The 16,762-nt window shown below is 39.8% G+C and overlaps 1 protein-coding gene across 2 annotated transcripts in view; it reads right to left on the bottom strand.

The window, feature by feature from the left end:
• Window positions 1-16,762, bottom strand: part of UBR1 (ubiquitin protein ligase E3 component n-recognin 1) — an 83,329-nt gene that overhangs the window by 38,888 nt on the left and 27,679 nt on the right. For both annotated transcript variants that reach the window (XR_006102545.1, XM_042455389.1), the window contains exons 13-24: window positions 16,425-16,524; window positions 15,840-15,968; window positions 13,370-13,550; window positions 11,261-11,322; window positions 8,821-8,931; window positions 8,096-8,161; window positions 7,912-8,013; window positions 7,412-7,475; window positions 6,199-6,323; window positions 3,922-3,974; window positions 2,118-2,220; window positions 1,903-1,951 (exon numbers count right to left, since the gene is read on the bottom strand). Coding sequence is in view for 1 of the 2 variants with exons in the window: in XM_042455389.1 (XP_042311323.1) it covers window positions 1,903-1,951; window positions 2,118-2,220; window positions 3,922-3,974; window positions 6,199-6,323; window positions 7,412-7,475; window positions 7,912-8,013; window positions 8,096-8,161; window positions 8,821-8,931; window positions 11,261-11,322; window positions 13,370-13,550; window positions 15,840-15,968; window positions 16,425-16,524 (1,145 nt within the window). In the remaining variant the exon portion in view is untranslated. The remainder of the gene's footprint in view (window positions 1-1,902; window positions 1,952-2,117; window positions 2,221-3,921; window positions 3,975-6,198; window positions 6,324-7,411; window positions 7,476-7,911; window positions 8,014-8,095; window positions 8,162-8,820; window positions 8,932-11,260; window positions 11,323-13,369; window positions 13,551-15,839; window positions 15,969-16,424; window positions 16,525-16,762) is intronic.

Genomic DNA, 16,762 nt, shown 5'->3' with positions numbered 1-16,762 from the left:
CCCTAAGTAATTGCTGCCCAGATGTTCTGAGGGTGCGGGACGGAATGTACGGGGAGAGGCGGTCCTTCAGGTATCCTGGGCCCAAGCCATTTAGGGCTTTATAGGTCATTACCAACACCTTATATTGTGCCCGGAAGCGAATAGGCAGCCAATGCAAGTCTTTAAGCATCGGTGTAATATGGCTGGCCCTGGAAGTTCCAGTGACCAGCCTGGCTGCCATATTCTGTACCATTTGTAGCTTCCGGGTTTGGTATAAGGGTTGCCCCATGTAGAGTGCATTATTTAGACATTAAACTCAAAACCAAACTAAATTTTATCTTGAACACTGTCACTCCAGCTTCCCCCATAACATATACAATTTACAGTGCACCCTCCCCTTACACAGGGATCCATTCCGGATCCCTCAACGTAAGGGGAATTCCACGTGTGCTGGAGCCCCATTGGAAGTAATAGTGCTTGTGCTGCGACGCACACTGATGCGGTGGCGCGTGTGCCCCATTACTTCTTCCAGGCCCCGCAACAGGCTCTTCTGGTACGACTTTCAGAGTATGCTGAAAGACACATATGGCACACCCATGTAAAACGCGGGCGCACTGTACTCAGTATTCCTTTTGATCATTTCTTTTTTAAAAAGTAGTTTCTCAAATTCTGCCTAATCTCAGAAAGACCCTTGTTTTCTCAACAATTGAGTAATTCTGTGTTGTACTAGCAACTACTAAAACATAACTTTGCCCACAAAAAAATAGACATCAAGGGAAATAACAGTGCTAATAACAGACAGCCCTGCCAAATAACTTAATTAAGTTGGAATATTTCTGTTTTACTATAAGTAGAGATTGATGCTACAGAATTATAATATATCCCACCCACCCACTGTAGGAATTTAATATTTAATCTAAATGTCAATAAAACTGATAAAGATAATCCCACTCAACTCTAGCAAATGTCTTTTCAGAATCCAAAAATAACAACCTATATTGTTCTTGTTTCTTAATTTTGTCAGACAGGTTTATAATTCTGTGAGCATTAATTGAAACTGAACCCAAAATAGAACGCATTTACTGGTCCAGCATTGCAGCCACATTAGGGCCTCGAACTTATATACCCACATCTCACAATATTGTGGGGTGCAATTTTAATTTCCCAGGGCGTTAACCCTTTTAAAGGGAAACAAAAATATGCAAGTTTGAAAGTTAAACTTGTTAGAGTTCAGCTTTCATCAGCAGAACAACAAAAGTGTGGATCAGGCTATTATTTTAAATCTGTCTTCCCAAAGAAGAAAACCTTACTCAGAAAAACAACAACAAACATGCAGTTTGTGGTTTTAAAATGGCTTTAATAAATATATACATAAAATAACTAAAACCTAACTGGTGATGATTTGGGTAAGGAGAAATACAGTAAATCTCACCATCTTTTAAGACAGCAGCTACTGCTTAGTGACTGCAGTTACAAGCAGTTTAGAATCTTGGCAGAGAGCTGTTAAATTGCCTCCAAGAATGAGTGACAGGAGCCATATGATAGGTAAAAAGAGAGGGAGACCCTATCTATGTAATGAGGGAAAGGAGAATGTAATGGATAAATTTTCCAACAAACATTCTCTTTGATGATACTTTCAACTTTTTAATTGCATTGCTTCAAGAAAATGTTCAGTTCCTGAAGCTCTCCTTTAGCTTTGACTATCTCATTTTTATGATTGTGTTGTTCTACTAGAGTTTCCTGGATCTGCATTTTTTTTTCGTAATATCATAATATAATGGCATAGTGAAATGGTGTTATTTATGTTTCATGAAAACTACTACAGAGCAGACACACTGTCAACTTCCCGTGTTCTTATTTCACCTTGACTCCCATTTTGGGAGGGAGAAAAGTAGGGACAATAAATTTATCTCAACTTTTTACCTTCATCTTTGTTTTCTTGTGCTCTTCTTTTCTTTTCCATGTGTTCAGCCTGTGAAAAGATTCAACCAGTTTACTCTCGGCATACACCAACAAGAGGTACAAGAAGGGGAATAACAGGGGTTGTAGCCTGCAGCATGCCAGCTTGGGGGGAAACAGTGTAAATGATAATACAAATGCATGCCCAGTCTTTTATTGTGAATGTTATATTTCTTTACCTTGCTGTGCTGAGTCTTGGTATAATGGTAAAAGAATAAATTGTACTCCTTCAGGCACTCTTCTTTCAGTTCATAAACTCCATGGCCTGATACACCTGGTTTTCTTTGTTTAAACAAAAACAAAACAAAACAAAACAAAAAAGTAATTACTAGATCAGACTAACAGGCTGCAATCCAACAATGCATTATCTATTAAAAACACTATTTGAAACAATAGCCTTTAGGCTTGAAGGGTGGGGTATAAATACCATAAATAAATAAATGTGAGTTTTTATTATATAGAAGAATTTAAGAGGTCTGCTTGGCCAGACCAAGGGTCTTGCATACTCTTTGTTTCATAATATCGTAACTCTCCTTCATCTTTTTACAAACCTTGTTGTTGTTGTTGTTAGGTTGTCATATGTCAGAGACAACTTGAAGACACACATCATGTTGTGTTTTTTTGGCAAGATTTGTTCAGAGGAGAATTGTCATTATCCTCCTCTTAGGCTGAAAGTGTGTGACTTACCCAAGTTCAATCAGTGGGTTTCTATGGCTGAGCACAGGTTTGGACCTGGTCTGTCAGACACCTAGACCAACACTGAAGTCATTATACCACACTGGCTCTTTTTTATCCTAAACTAGATAGGGCTAAATGTTGCAATGTTTCCTTACATAACACTTGTTCTCAACCTTGGTACTTCTGTCAATAAATTTCCTCCTTTGATATGATATTGTTGATAATGACATTCATCAATTTTGAAATGGGATTCCAAGGAAATTCTTCAAATATTTATTAGGTGTTAACATAACGTGAAGATGAATGGCAGTGGACCATCTTACTTGCCCATCATTGCTGAACCATCCTTAACAATACACAGCAGCAAGACATGTTAGTCATGCTGAAGGAAATTATGGCCCAAGACAGACGGGCCAAAAGGGGCGTGGTGGCGGCGATACTAGGGTTAGGGACTATGCACCAACCACACAGTCCCTAACCCTAGTATGGAGTGGCGGCAGGCTAATGGCTGCGTCCCGTCTATACAGGCGCCGCCATTATAATGTAAGCAACTCACGGTGTCACTCCGGCGCCTTAAAACCCCCCTGAAACACTGGGTTTGTTTTGCTCTGGAGGAAAGCCGCACGGTTTGGCGGATGCGGCTTTCCTCTGGAGGGAAACAGGCTGCCACCAGCCCGGACATTCCTAAAGGTATGTACTGGGCCACAGTTCACACAGAATAACAAAACAAAATCCAACTAGGGCCTCAAACAGACAGCCCAAAAGAGTTGCCCTTGGGCCGGGCTGTCCACCTGGATTACTCTGAGGCTGTGCCAGGCCTGCCAAATGTGGCTCAAAACTGGCTGCAAAGAGAGCAGATCCTTATCATTTTTTTTCACAGCCTGTTCAGGACCATGACAGTGGGCGCCCTCGGAACTGTGGCATCTGGTTGTTACGGTCCCCCAGCAGTCCTGTGGCAGGAGCAGCCTCTGGCTGCTCCTACTGCCCTGTCTGCTTCAACCCTAGGTTAAATTGACTAGGTGAAATTGACATGTGTTTTAAGATATGCCACAGAACAGGGGTTCTTTGGCAGACAAGTTGATTTAGTAAACAACCCCACTCATGGTTATAAATAAATAAATAAATAAATAAATAAATAAATACATTACTTTGGTATCCAAGTAAATGGCTAGATACTGTATCATTACAACAGTTTTAAAATATCTGCTTCCTATAAAACTTTGAAAGAAAACACACTTCAAATGTCATCAGTCACAGCCCATCACTATCTCTTAACCATTGATTTAAAAATGAGCAACAGCTTACTTGAATGTGGCTACCTTGTTGATGACCTTCTCCATGCCAGTCTCATTATTTTCCTGTTAAAGATATTTGACATACTTTAGCCAAAGAGTCCGTAGTGTACACTAAAAACAACAGGTTGGTTATCTGAAACCCTGTTTAAATATTTGAAGGGATATTGAGGAGGGAGCAAGCTTGTTTTCTGCTGCTCCAGAGAACAGGATCCAGAACAATGGATGGAAGCTACAAGAAAAGAGATTCCACCTCAACATTAGGAGGAACTTCCTGACAGTAAGGGCTGTTTGACAGTGGAACACACTCCCTCGGAGTGCAGTGGAGTCTCCTTCCTTGGAGGTCTTTAAGCAGAGGCTGGATAGCCTTCTGTCGGGTATGCTTTGATTGAGAGTTCCTGCATGGCAGGTGGTTGGACTGGATGGCCCTTGTGGTCTCTTCCAACTCTATGATTCTATGCAACTGTGGTTCTTTGAGTGACCATCTGTGAACTCACACAGATCGGTCATTTATGCACCTGCACAGCAGAAGTTTGGAACCTATCAAAGCTCCTACAATGTGTTTGGTGGCAGCTCCTCTCACTTGTGTGTGTATATCTGGCACTCTTCATGCCCCTTCCCCTCAGTTCCATAGACTACCACAGAACCATGGCAGCTCTGTATTAAAGAGACACAAAGTGGGAAGGAGAGTAGGGTTGTGTGAGTTCATAGATTACCACTCTAAGAACCACAGTCATAGAATCATAGAATCGTAGAGTTGGAAGAGACTGCAAGGGCCATCCAGTCCAACCCCCTGCCATGCAGGAAATCTAAATCAAAGCATCCCCAACAGTATCCAAGTAAATGGCTAGATACTGTATCATTACAACAGTTTTAATGATGGCTATCTAGCCTCTGTTTAAAGACCTCTAAGGAAGGAGACTCCACTACACTCCAAGGGAGTTTGTTCCACTGTCAAACAGCCCTTACTGTCAGGAGGTTCCTCCTAATGTTGAGGTGGAATCGCTTTTCCTGCAGCTTGCATCCATTGTTCCGGGTCCTGTTCTCTGCAGCAGCAGCAAACAATCTTGCTCCCTGCTCAATATGACATCCCTTCAAATATTTAAACAGGGCTATCATATCACTCTTAACCTTCTCTTCTCCAGGCTAAACATTCCCAGCTCCCTAATTCGTTCCTCATAGGGCATGGTTTCCAGACCTTTCACCATTTTAGTCGCCCTCTTTTGGACACGCTCCAGTTTCTCAATGTCCTTTTTTAATTGTGGTGCCCAGAACTGGACACAGTATTCCAGGTGAGGTCTGACCAAGGCAGAATAGAGTGACACTATTACTTCCCTTGATCTAGAGTCTAGACACTATACTTCTATTGATGCAGCCTAAAATCGCATTGCCCTTGTTAGCTGCCGCAACCTGTTCTTCCTATTTGTGATCTCTGTGACTCACACCAATGGGTGACTAGAAAGCTATACCCACTGGTGGCTGGGAAGTGTGGCAGTGGAGATGAAATGCCAAAACTGCTTAGCCAAATGAAGTTTCTTGCTGATGACAGACATCCAATTCCAGTATATAGTGGGGAATAAAAGTAGTAGACTGCGACTGATTATAGAAATTGTGTTTTTTTAAACAATAAAAAGCATTTATAGAAAAAAAAAGAATAATAAAGAAAATGCATGGTGCTGAAGCAAGGTCAAATGGGAGGACTTGATATTGAAAAGTTGTTTCTCCCAATGCATGTCAAAGAAATTTCCTGTGCAGACAAACTTTACCTCGCTGTTTATGCTGCAGTAGTTAAAAGGAACTGAGGGGAAAGAGTGTGAAAAGCGTCAGACATGTGCACAGAAGAAGGTGGGGCTAATGCCAAAATATTGTAGAAGCTTTGCTAGGTTCTGAATCCCTGCTGTGCAAGCATAGGAATGACCCATTAATGTGCGTCATTATGAGTCACAGAGATCACAATGAAGAACTATAAATAATGTGTATATAAAACCATAAATTATGCACCATCATATAGATCAATCAATTAACCTGGCAAAAGAGTGATGAGCAGTTTAGTTGATCAATAAAACTAATCTGGAAATGCTGAAAAAATGTGTTTTTAGCATGCACAAAAACCTCAACATTGTATGTACCAGGGATAAGGTCACATAAAAGGGAGGAGCAACTATACTAAAGATCTTTCTGGGTAGTCTCCGGAGGGGGCAAGCTTTGAATTATGGCAGCTATATTTAAACTTTTCAATATGGGAAAAAAAAGTAATGAAAATGAGAAAACAAAGAAAACAATCACTTACATCCTTGGGCAAAGATTTTGCAATAGCACTGTGTGCCATTGGCTCAATGCAGAGCAGGTGGACAATTTCTCGCATAGTAACATCATCTTTTGTCACATGACTGAGGCCTGGTACATATCTTTCTCCTGACAGGGAAATCAAGATGTTAAAAAACATGGACAGTGGAGTGTATTTGTCTCAAATTCAAGAGAGATCATATTCCAGACACAGTATGGTGGAATGCTGAAAGATAAATCATGGGAAGATCTTTGACAGCTACAAAGTAAATCATGGGGTATATTCACATTGCAATAATAAATAAAGCAGTTTGACACCACTTTAAGTGCCATGACTCTATCCTACATAATCCTGGGATCTGTAGTTTGTTGAGGTATCAGGGCTCTCTGACAGTTCAGGCTGAATATCTCACCAAACTATAAATCCCAGGATTTCACAGGATAGCAATAGCATTTATATTTCTATATCGCTTAAAAGTGAATTCAGCACTCTAAATAGTTTACAATCTGTAAGGCAATTGCCCCCAACAAGTTGGATACTCATTTTCCTGACCTACAAAAGGATGGAAGGCTGAGTCAACCTTGGAGGCCTGGGATTGAACTCACAACATTGTGGCTGCAGTACCAGCATTTAATCAGTGCCAGAATGGCTCCTATAAGATAGATCAATGGCTGTTAAATTACTGTAATGTCAAACTGCTTTAATTCTGCAGTGACTACAGTGCATCCTCGCCTTACGCGGGGGATCCGTTCTGGATCCCTCGGCGTAAGGCGAATTCCGCCTATGCTCGAGCCCCATTGGAAACAATGGGGCTCGTGCGCGGCGGTGTGGGGCGCAATGGGCGTGCGCGCCCATTCAATTGAATGGGACGCGCTGCCCTTTCTGCCCCGCGCGCGCGCCGCGGCTTAAGCACATATGCTCAAGGCCGCGTATGGCGTGGGCGCACTGTATATCCTTGGACAGAGCTTGAAAAAGTTACTTTGGACTACAACTCCCAGAAACTCTCAAAGCAGATAAGAATGCTGAGTGTACCAAAATCATTTGCCCCAACTATAGCATAATGTCTACATCCTCTCTTATAGATTGGTGATAATAAACCAAATGTTTTGGTGTTATTCTAACTGGTCAGTTTTTTTTTGTATACATGGAAAGAAGATTTAAAAAAAATAAAAGAAAATAAAACTCTTTTCTTTTCTCAAAGCTATTTCTTTCTTACCCACAATGTAGATAAGTACTTGAAGCATCTCTTCTATTAATGTGTTGCATTGTTTATTCAAATCCTGTAATATTTAAAGGAAAATCAAACAAATCAAGTTCCTGGATGGAATAGAAGATTAAGATTAGAGAAAATTAATTTGATTACAGGCTATGCTCAATATTTATGAACAGAAAAAAGGAATTCATATGGCATGAAATTGGCATGCAAGTGTTCATGTATGCAAACAATTTCTGCAAAAAAGTATAGTATTAACATTTCTGATCTACAAAGTTGCAGACAATTTGTGCACAAGGTTGCAGACAATTTGTGATCTAGTTAACCTACACTATTTAAAAATTTGCTAAAGATGCAAATAGTCTAACTAATGAATCACTACTGTTTATTCCTTGCAAAATTTTGTAATTTGATTGAAACATATTTGCAATTTGACTGAAATCCTAATATTTCAACCCTCTTATGTTTTCAACATTGGAAATGAACAGGACAGATCTATTTACCTGGTCTTTGGTTGGTACAATCTTCTTGAAGGAATCAAGCAGTTCATATCTTTGCAGTACCAGCAAGAGGAAACTGTTTGAATCCATATATGCTGCTCCAATCTACCAGATACATGTACACTGAATTATTTAAAGAATAAAAGTGATATACGAAGCACAAGTATGGTATTCAAAACATCCCTACCTGAAGAAGGATTATGTCTTTATCATACATTTCTTCTCTACATTTTACATCCTGGTAATAAAACATCTAAAAGGCAAAAATTACAAATTAGACCCATTGCTTTTAAGTGGCGAATCTACAAACCATGTGAGGTCTTTGCACTGAGGGAGTTAAAAATCTAAATATAAAAATATTATGGTTTTTTAGTACATCTGCATCATCATCATTTATTTATAGAGTGCCATCACTGTATAGGGTGCTTTATAAAAGAACAAAACAGTTCCTTGTCCTCATGCTTACAATTTAATTAAGACATGATACAAAAGTTAAAGGGGAGGGGGTGGAATTAAGTCCAGCAGATACTGCCTCTTCTTTTCTCTTTCTGAAGCCATGGCAATGGTAGTTGGAACGGCGGGAGGGCCTTTCATCTGCTTCTGGTCCAAGGCATGCAAAAACATACACCAAAACAATCCTCTATACTTTCTTCATTATCATGTAATTTATTTAATTTTGTACTCACTGACCATGCTTTACTCTAACAACAACAACAACAGCAACAACAACATGTCATTAATTTGTTTGCAGGAAGCTTAATGGGCACTTACAGTGGAATCATATCAATGTCCATTCATTAGAAATTACCACTGAGTTCACTGAACTCAGGCAAGCAGGAATAGAACTGCAGCTTAGCCTCTGTGGGAAATATAGGTTCAAACATAAACGTGTTTTGTTAATTTGGAACATACCTGGCTGATAAGAGACAATCCATTCCTTCGCCACATTTCTGCAGCAACCTGAGCAACCAGTGCTAGACAACGCAAAGGATATTCTATCAACATCTGCACTTGGAATGCTTCCTGAATTCAAGTGGGAAAAATTGATGGTTTTAAAACAACTAACAATTTGCATAATGAAAGCAATCACTAGATAGGTATTACAAAAATTCAATTTCTACCATCAGAAAAATTCAACAATAGGATGGAGGAAGGACTTGTTTTAACACTACCTCAATGGTTCCCAAACTTTGGTCCTGCAGATGTTTTGGATTTCAACTCCCAGAAGCCCCAGCCAGCTTTGGCCAACAGTCAGGAATTTTGGGAGCTCAAGTCTAAAACATCAGGAGGAGCAAAGTTTGGGAACCATTGCTGTACCTTATCAGGTTTTTACTTTCTGTTCTGCTACAATCAGTATGATTATTAGGACCAGAATGTCACAGACATCTACATATTTTCTGTACGAAGAGAATGAGTATAACTCAATGTATGACTCAGTGAGTATGACTAAATTCACTTTCACCTCAAGTGCCCAGATAACAAATTAACTTATAAATACCCTCTGAGTTTCCTGTAAGAAAACTTTCTCTGCAACTCCATAAATATTTACTAGGAAAATACATGTTTTGAAAAAGAAAGTAGATAAAATATATATTTGATAGTTTCTTGGAGTTGGCAAGTACAAAACAGTGCTGGTTTAAAACATTTTGCAATCAGAATGAAGCAGATGTGGCAAAAGGAGTGACCAGAGGTCGCTTCAGCCTCAATTGCTCCAGGATCGCAGCGACTAGATACTGTGGTCCCCAACGGGCCGCCAGCTGGAGTGGCTTTTTGCTTCTCCTTTTCAGGCTGGCTTCAGGCTGCCTTAGGCGGCCTCAGAATAACTTCCAGGCAGTTTGGGGACAAGCGTCGTTTGGCCCATGTGTTTCAAACCTAAATCTGTGCCTAAATGATGTTCACATTTTTCACTAAGGCCAATGTTTTAAAGTCTTGCTTGCATCAAATCTTAATTTTATCTTGGTGTCACCCTGCTGCATGTTAGAGACAGGTGTGAATAATTAACAGACATTAAATACTTCAAGTTTTTCTGTGATCAAACCATATTATTAATCATAAAGCTGATATATGAAGGCCACCAGTGCTTCCCCCCATGTTCCTGGGACCGGCATTAAATTTGTACCCATTGGGGACCTTTTTTTCTTTTCTTTTTTCTGGAAACTTGTCAGGGACCAGTAGCCAAGAGCTCAGGGACCAGCACCACCAGAAGCCACCACTCTTGAGTAACACTGAACTACATTACACCAGGGATGGCTTACAGCCATCAGGGAATGGATTAGAGGATTCTTGGAAAGAATTCAGAACTAAGTGGGGCACATTGTAATGTAAAAATCCACTTGTATTCTTAAGCAAGACCACACTAAGCTTCTTCATTTTATCCTCATAACAACACAACAAAATAGGTTGGGATTAGAAGTGATTGGGACAAGGGCACACAGTAAGTTTCATGGCTGGGTAGAGATATGTGATTTGCATTCCCCCCATTATCTTAGCAGCAGATAACATTTTCCCTAGGTAACAAAGGATTAAATGTGTAAGAAGATAAAGCTGCATTTTAATGAGGCTTGCTATCACAGAGGTGAGATAGTAGCTGGCCAGCGGGGCAGAAACATGAACCTTTGAGATGCTCCTCAGCAGATGTTATAAAAAGGCTGGATAAGAATCACAAGGGAGACTCTAAAGACCATGAGAAGATCTCTAACAAAGGGAGCTTGGGGGATGGATGTTCCTGTCCCCTCTGAATAGCTGGTTAGGACTGGACAAATGATTCCAGATTCTGAGCCACTCCATTAATATGAAGGAGTACAAGTCCCATCTGATATGTGAGTACAATTAGGAGAATGTATCAGCTAGTCACGTTGGGATTTTGGTCACTTTTCCTGATTTGGCTTGAAATGACCTAATCTGTAACTGTAATTTCTAAGTTGTATCTGAAGGACAAGATAGTTCTTCACATAAAGAAATATCCTGTTGCTACAGAGATACTTTACTTAGAATAAAGCCTTGTCCTTTAAAAATACTCTGTTCTCTCATGCTCCTCTTTCATAAGCCTTTGCTCAGGATAGCCGTTTCCCCAGGGTTGGAAACATCTTAGTACCAGTGGTATCCCAGCAATGTCCCACTGTGTTCCTATACAGGGGAATTCAAATCACTGGGTTGTGGTGGCAGGTTCATTGGATAGGATAAGTGCTCTCTGGAGGTCCCATTCTACTCAGCAGGAGCATTAAGAGGGGGCCTCAGAAGCACTATAGGGTATGAACATAGAAGGGACCAAGCATTGGGAACCACTACATTGCAATGATGCACATATTGACTGAACCTCAGGACACTCCAAGCATCCACAGGAGATACTTACAGATATAAAAAATTCTTGGAGTCTGGAAATTACTCCAGTTTTGCTCAATTGTATGTGCAGACCTAAGAAATAAATAAATTGTAAAATCTGAATTAATGAAGGGTGAGTTGCGACATGCCATTTGTACAATCTTCACTCATTCCAACATTGCTTGTCTTGGAGATCCTAAATTTCTAGATGATTATACTGTGAAAGGTTATGCTTCAATTCCATTTAGCCCAAAATACAAGGGTCTTCACATCAGGCAAGTAATTCCAACCAATGAACCAAAAGCTTGGAGCATCTGCCAGATGAAAAAAGGCTAAAACATTTCAATTGATGACAGAATCATAGAGCTGAAAGAGGTCTCATAGACCACTAAGTCAAAGCCCCTTCTCCATGCAGGATCTTTAGCTAAAGCATTCCCAGAAGGTAGCTATCCAGACTCTTTTTGAAGACATCTAGAGAAGGAGGCCCCACCTCTTGGCAACTGGTTTCATGATGCTGATTATGATGTTTATTTATATTTTGCCCTTTCTGTTTCGGCCTCAAGGCAGCATCCAAAAGTTAAAAGAAATATAACTAAACCAGAAATCACATCATACAAAATTTAAAAACTGAACTCTCAAATAGAATTAGAAGTAGTTAAAAAACTTGACCATTAAAAAGAAAAAAAAACCTAATATTGACAACACAGCACCTCATGACTCTTTTCTCCCGAGCAATCAGCCCGTAAAGGCCTGCCGAAACAAAGTCTTTATCTACATCTAGTAGAATAGCAAAGAGGGTGTCAGTCTAACCTCTTTCAGAGGGGAGCTTTAGAGCCTGGGAGCAGCCACCTAAAGGGCCCTCTCCCATGTTTCCTCCAGATGTACCTATGAGGTTGGTGGGACAGACAGAAAGGCCTCCACAGAGGATCCTAAAAAGTGGGCATGCTCGTATGGGAGAATATGGGTCTTCACAGAATGTGAACCTCTGCAGTATAGGGATTTTATAACATCATCAATACTTTGAATTGTGTCCATAAACAGTAACAAGGGAGCTTGTGTTCCCTGCTGTTAGCCCCAATTAACAATATGACTGTGGCTCTTTAGACCAGCTGAACTTTCATAGCACTCTTCAGCAGCAGCCCTACACCAAATGAATTGCAGTAATTCAATCAGGAAGCAGCTAAGGCATGTGTCACTATGGCTAGATCCAATGTGTCTAGGAACAGGAACAGCTGATGTAGAAGCCTTAACTCTGCAAATATACTCCTAGTCACCACTGAAACTTGAGCGTTCAGGCTCAGGATTGAATACACAAGTAGATACAAGCCGCAGACTTGCATCTTCAGGGGATTGCAAACCCATCCAATTTAGGCTGGGTACCTCTTCCCTCATCTGCCTTTCAATTGATCAGGAACACCTCTGTCTTGTTTGGATTAAATTTCAATTTGTTTGCCCTCATCCAGTTCATTACAGACACTGGTTTAGGATGGAAAAAGCTAGGTGGCTGCCACACGCTCCAGTGCCTACCCAAAAATGGAATCTTCGAAACTGGCTTGTAGTTTTCTAACAAGGTAGGATCCAGGGAGGGCTTTTTAAAACAACTGCCTCCTTTAGGCATGATGTATTTCTCCTTACTTTAGTGAAGCATAGACCACTTCTTCTACCCACTTAGCAAATACCCCTCTGACATGTTTAATAAACTAGGAAGGTCAAGGATCTATTACACATATGGTGCCCCTGACCTCTCCCAAGAATCCTCCCCGCATCCTCAGGCAATTTTACAAATTTTAAAGTATCCATTATCACTGGACTAGCAGGGGCTACATTTACATGCATTTTTGAAAAATAATTAGAAGTGTGAAAGAGTAACATCCTAAAATTATTATTCATAAAAAGCTAGATTAACTTGAAGAATTAGCTGCCACATGGTGTGGTGATTGCTATTTGCTAAAATGGCTTTTAAGAGGATTAGACAAATAAATGGAGGATGAATCTAACAATGCGTATTAGCCATTACAGTTTCACAAAACATCCAGATTTAGCAAACTATTACGTTTCTCAAAATGTAAGCCAAAGGTGACTGGAATTTAAAAGGAAAAGAAAAGCCTCAAAAATAGCAAGCATTCAGGCAAACACTCACCAGCAAGCATTCTGGACAATGGTAGATGTATACTAACAGGATCTGTGGACACCTTGAAGCGCTTGCTTTCCAGAGTATGGCCACATAAATGAATCACTGTTTTGTCCCATGAATAGTTACTTGAACTGCACCTCATTACTGCTGCGTAGCATTCCTTATAAGCTGTCACCAATAGCTCTTCCTAGAATGGACAATTTTTTAAAATTGTTGTTTTACAATATTGAAAGCACAGTCTTTCCCACTTCTCTGAGGTAGTCATATTAGGCAGCTGAGGTATTTAAAATCCCAACAAAAAGGAGTTTAATGCCACTTTCAAGTCTAATAGCTTTTACTTGGCATAAGTGTTTATGAACTGCACCCAGTTCAGCAGATTCATGAACTGCTGACTCAGTGGGAAGACATTTAAGCTCAAACTTGAATGACAAGAGGATATTGGAGAACAGAAATACCAAAGGTACAAATAATTGTCAATATCTTAACAACTGCCTTTTAACTAGCTATAGTTGGAAAACAGCATGGATAATTTAGGACTGATAAGTAAAATAACACACTCAAGGTGATGTTCTGTCCAATGCAAGTTACAAGACTTACTTTTATTACTATAAATTAAGTGGGTTAATTTCTATTCTTTAATAGAGTCACACATTCATATTGGATTAGAGGCAAGAAATGTGAGCATTTAACTATAACATCAAGAAAATTTTCATTTATTATCCCATTTTCTCCTGATATGGGATGCAAGACAACATAGCCAAAATTAAATATAGCTAAAATAAATTATGGTTGTAACAAAATATTCAAAACAATCAAATAAACTAACCTATTAAAAACAACACTAATTTAAAAGAGCACAAAAGCACTTAAAACAACAATGAATACAACAGTATACTATTCCCCATTAAGAGACCCAGTTAATACAAAAAAAATGCTAGGCTAAATAGGAGGTTTTGGCATACCAGGAGAGCAGACCAGGGGTGGGGTGGGCAGCCTAACCTCCTGTGGAAGTTCCACAGCCTGGGATTTGCTCTTAATTCTTAATAGATGAAAATACAAGTAATCCTGTATGTATCACAGGCTGCTGAGTTAGCATGAGGAAACAGGAGCTGCCATCTCCTTTTCATGGCACAGCATGTCTCCCAAGAAGCCCTGATTTTGCAGCCTCTAGGTGTCAGCCAATGAACAGGCTGAATGTCTGCTTAGCACAGGACATGAATCCCTGATGGATGCTTAAGCTACAGGATTCACTTAGGCCCATCAGAGAGGCATCTAAGAGGTCCGTGAAACTCCTCTGGCATTCAAATGAAGCTTGCCTTTGCCAAACAGATCAGAGAAGAACAAGAGGAGGAGGGGGAGGAGGAGGGAGACATGATAAAGGAGTAGGAAGAGTCAAAAGGGAAACACAGTGGACCAAGGGAGGACAAGAGGTGGAAAGAGCATATAACAGCAAAGAACTGAAGATGTCAGCAAGAGATTATCTGGTTGCTCTAAGAAAGCAGGATTCCTCCAAGGGGCTCTTATCAGAGCCTTCCTCCCCATTAACACCTATATCCTGTAAGTAATTTTCTTCAAGGCTGAACATTTGAATCTTAGTAAGAACCCTCTTTTAATCCCTAGTGCTCCAAAGTTTTAAAGGCCTCTAGCTGCAAGTCCACGGGTTGTGGGCAAAATTATGCTTAACACATGACAGTATCTCTATATCAATTTGTTTTCTAGATGGTTTTTTGACATTTCATTCTTAAAATGAATTTTACTTCTTAACCACAGTATTATGAAATACATTATGTGTAAGAAGTCATTTTTCAGGATTTTCTAGTAGACTGTAAAATCATGAAGGATACAATTCTACTTAAAAAGAAAGGATGTAATAGATACATCTAAAGATTTCTAATGGATTGGTTGGCTTTAAAGTACAAGAGTCAGAACAGCAGCTAAATCAGAGGCCTCCACACGGCGCGGTTCCCCTGCGGACTGAAAAAGAAGCTCCAAAATGGAGCTTCTTTTTCCGTCGCGTTTGCGACGTAGCGAGGCGCCAGGGGCGCACTCGCTACGTCACAAGGGATGTGATGCGTACGGACGCTCAGCGTCCGATACGCAAAGATGGTGCCGGCCATGTAGAAGGGCCGGCGCCATCTTGTACGGACGGAGTCCATACTAGGCCCAGGGGCGTCTAAAAGAGACACCCCTTTTTTAAAATGGGACGTCCTCCAGACGTCCCAAATGGCAGTGAAGAAAGCCTCTGTAACTTCTTAAAGTTTATTTTCCCTATAGCATCCAAGCATATAAATAGTTCATGGAGAGGGGAAGTGCAGCAGAATGAAGAGGCCCCTCAGTTTAAGACATAATCAAACTAAACATAACAATATTATATGAGCTCTGGGGAGCAGGGTCTAAGGGTTGAGCCCACGAGGAACATTCCCATCAATTGATTTTTCCTACTATATAATAATGGGATTTTATCAAAGCAACTTACATCACAGGCACACCACTCCTGAAACATGAAAAGAATATTCTTGAGCTGCATTTGGATGGCAATGGCTGCTTCCCAGTCAGGATCCACCTCAATGTGCTGACCAATTTGTCTCTTTATTTCCTCCATTCCCTGTGATGACAATCCCATCAGAGCAATATTTAAATATTTGTCAAAAAATCTGTATAACTTAACTGAGGCATATTTAGTGAAATGTTAAGACAATAAGCCAAAGAAACCATGAAAGTGAGCTTCAAATGGGTCAAATCAGTCTATATTTCCAATTAAATCTATTTATGGATCAGGATGTATATTTAATTTTGCCCTAATTTACAGTATGCAATTCTATCCCTGCAAGATCTAGAGTTGTACTGGATAAAGCTAATACAACTATCCAAGAAAAATAAACATTCTTTAAAAATATCTTTGAAAAATGTTTTTGTTATAATAATATCACTACAAACCAGTATGGTGTATGGATATACTTACAATACTCCAGCATTACTAGCCATTCTACCACCTATTCTTTGATTAAAACATATGTTTTTAGGTTAAAGATAAATAATATGCAGAAATTAAGTAACGTACCTGCATGCAAGTAAGTATCTTCAGAAAAGATCGGAACCCTTCCAAAAATTGTTCTCTCAGTTTGTCTGTCCACACAACAGGCTTACTGATTAAAATGTATCTGTTGTAAAAAAAATCATTTTATAATTTAAAAAGATATTTTTGGAAAACAGAACTGGGAAGAATAATAAAACTCCTAAGAAAACATTCACTGATTAGCATGACTACCCAGCTGACAGTTGAAATGTTGAAAAGCGGATAAACCCAGACAATTGATATCTATTCAAACAGATCTGTCTCCACAAAGGATACTCAATACAATACTGATCTAAACCCTATTTTGGTTAGACCTTACCAGC

Source organism: Sceloporus undulatus, chromosome 1, assembly GCF_019175285.1.
Source record: "Sceloporus undulatus isolate JIND9_A2432 ecotype Alabama chromosome 1, SceUnd_v1.1, whole genome shotgun sequence".
Classification (NCBI taxonomy): Eukaryota; Metazoa; Chordata; class Lepidosauria; order Squamata; family Phrynosomatidae; genus Sceloporus; species Sceloporus undulatus.
This window is presented reverse-complemented; position numbering and strand designations above follow the sequence as displayed.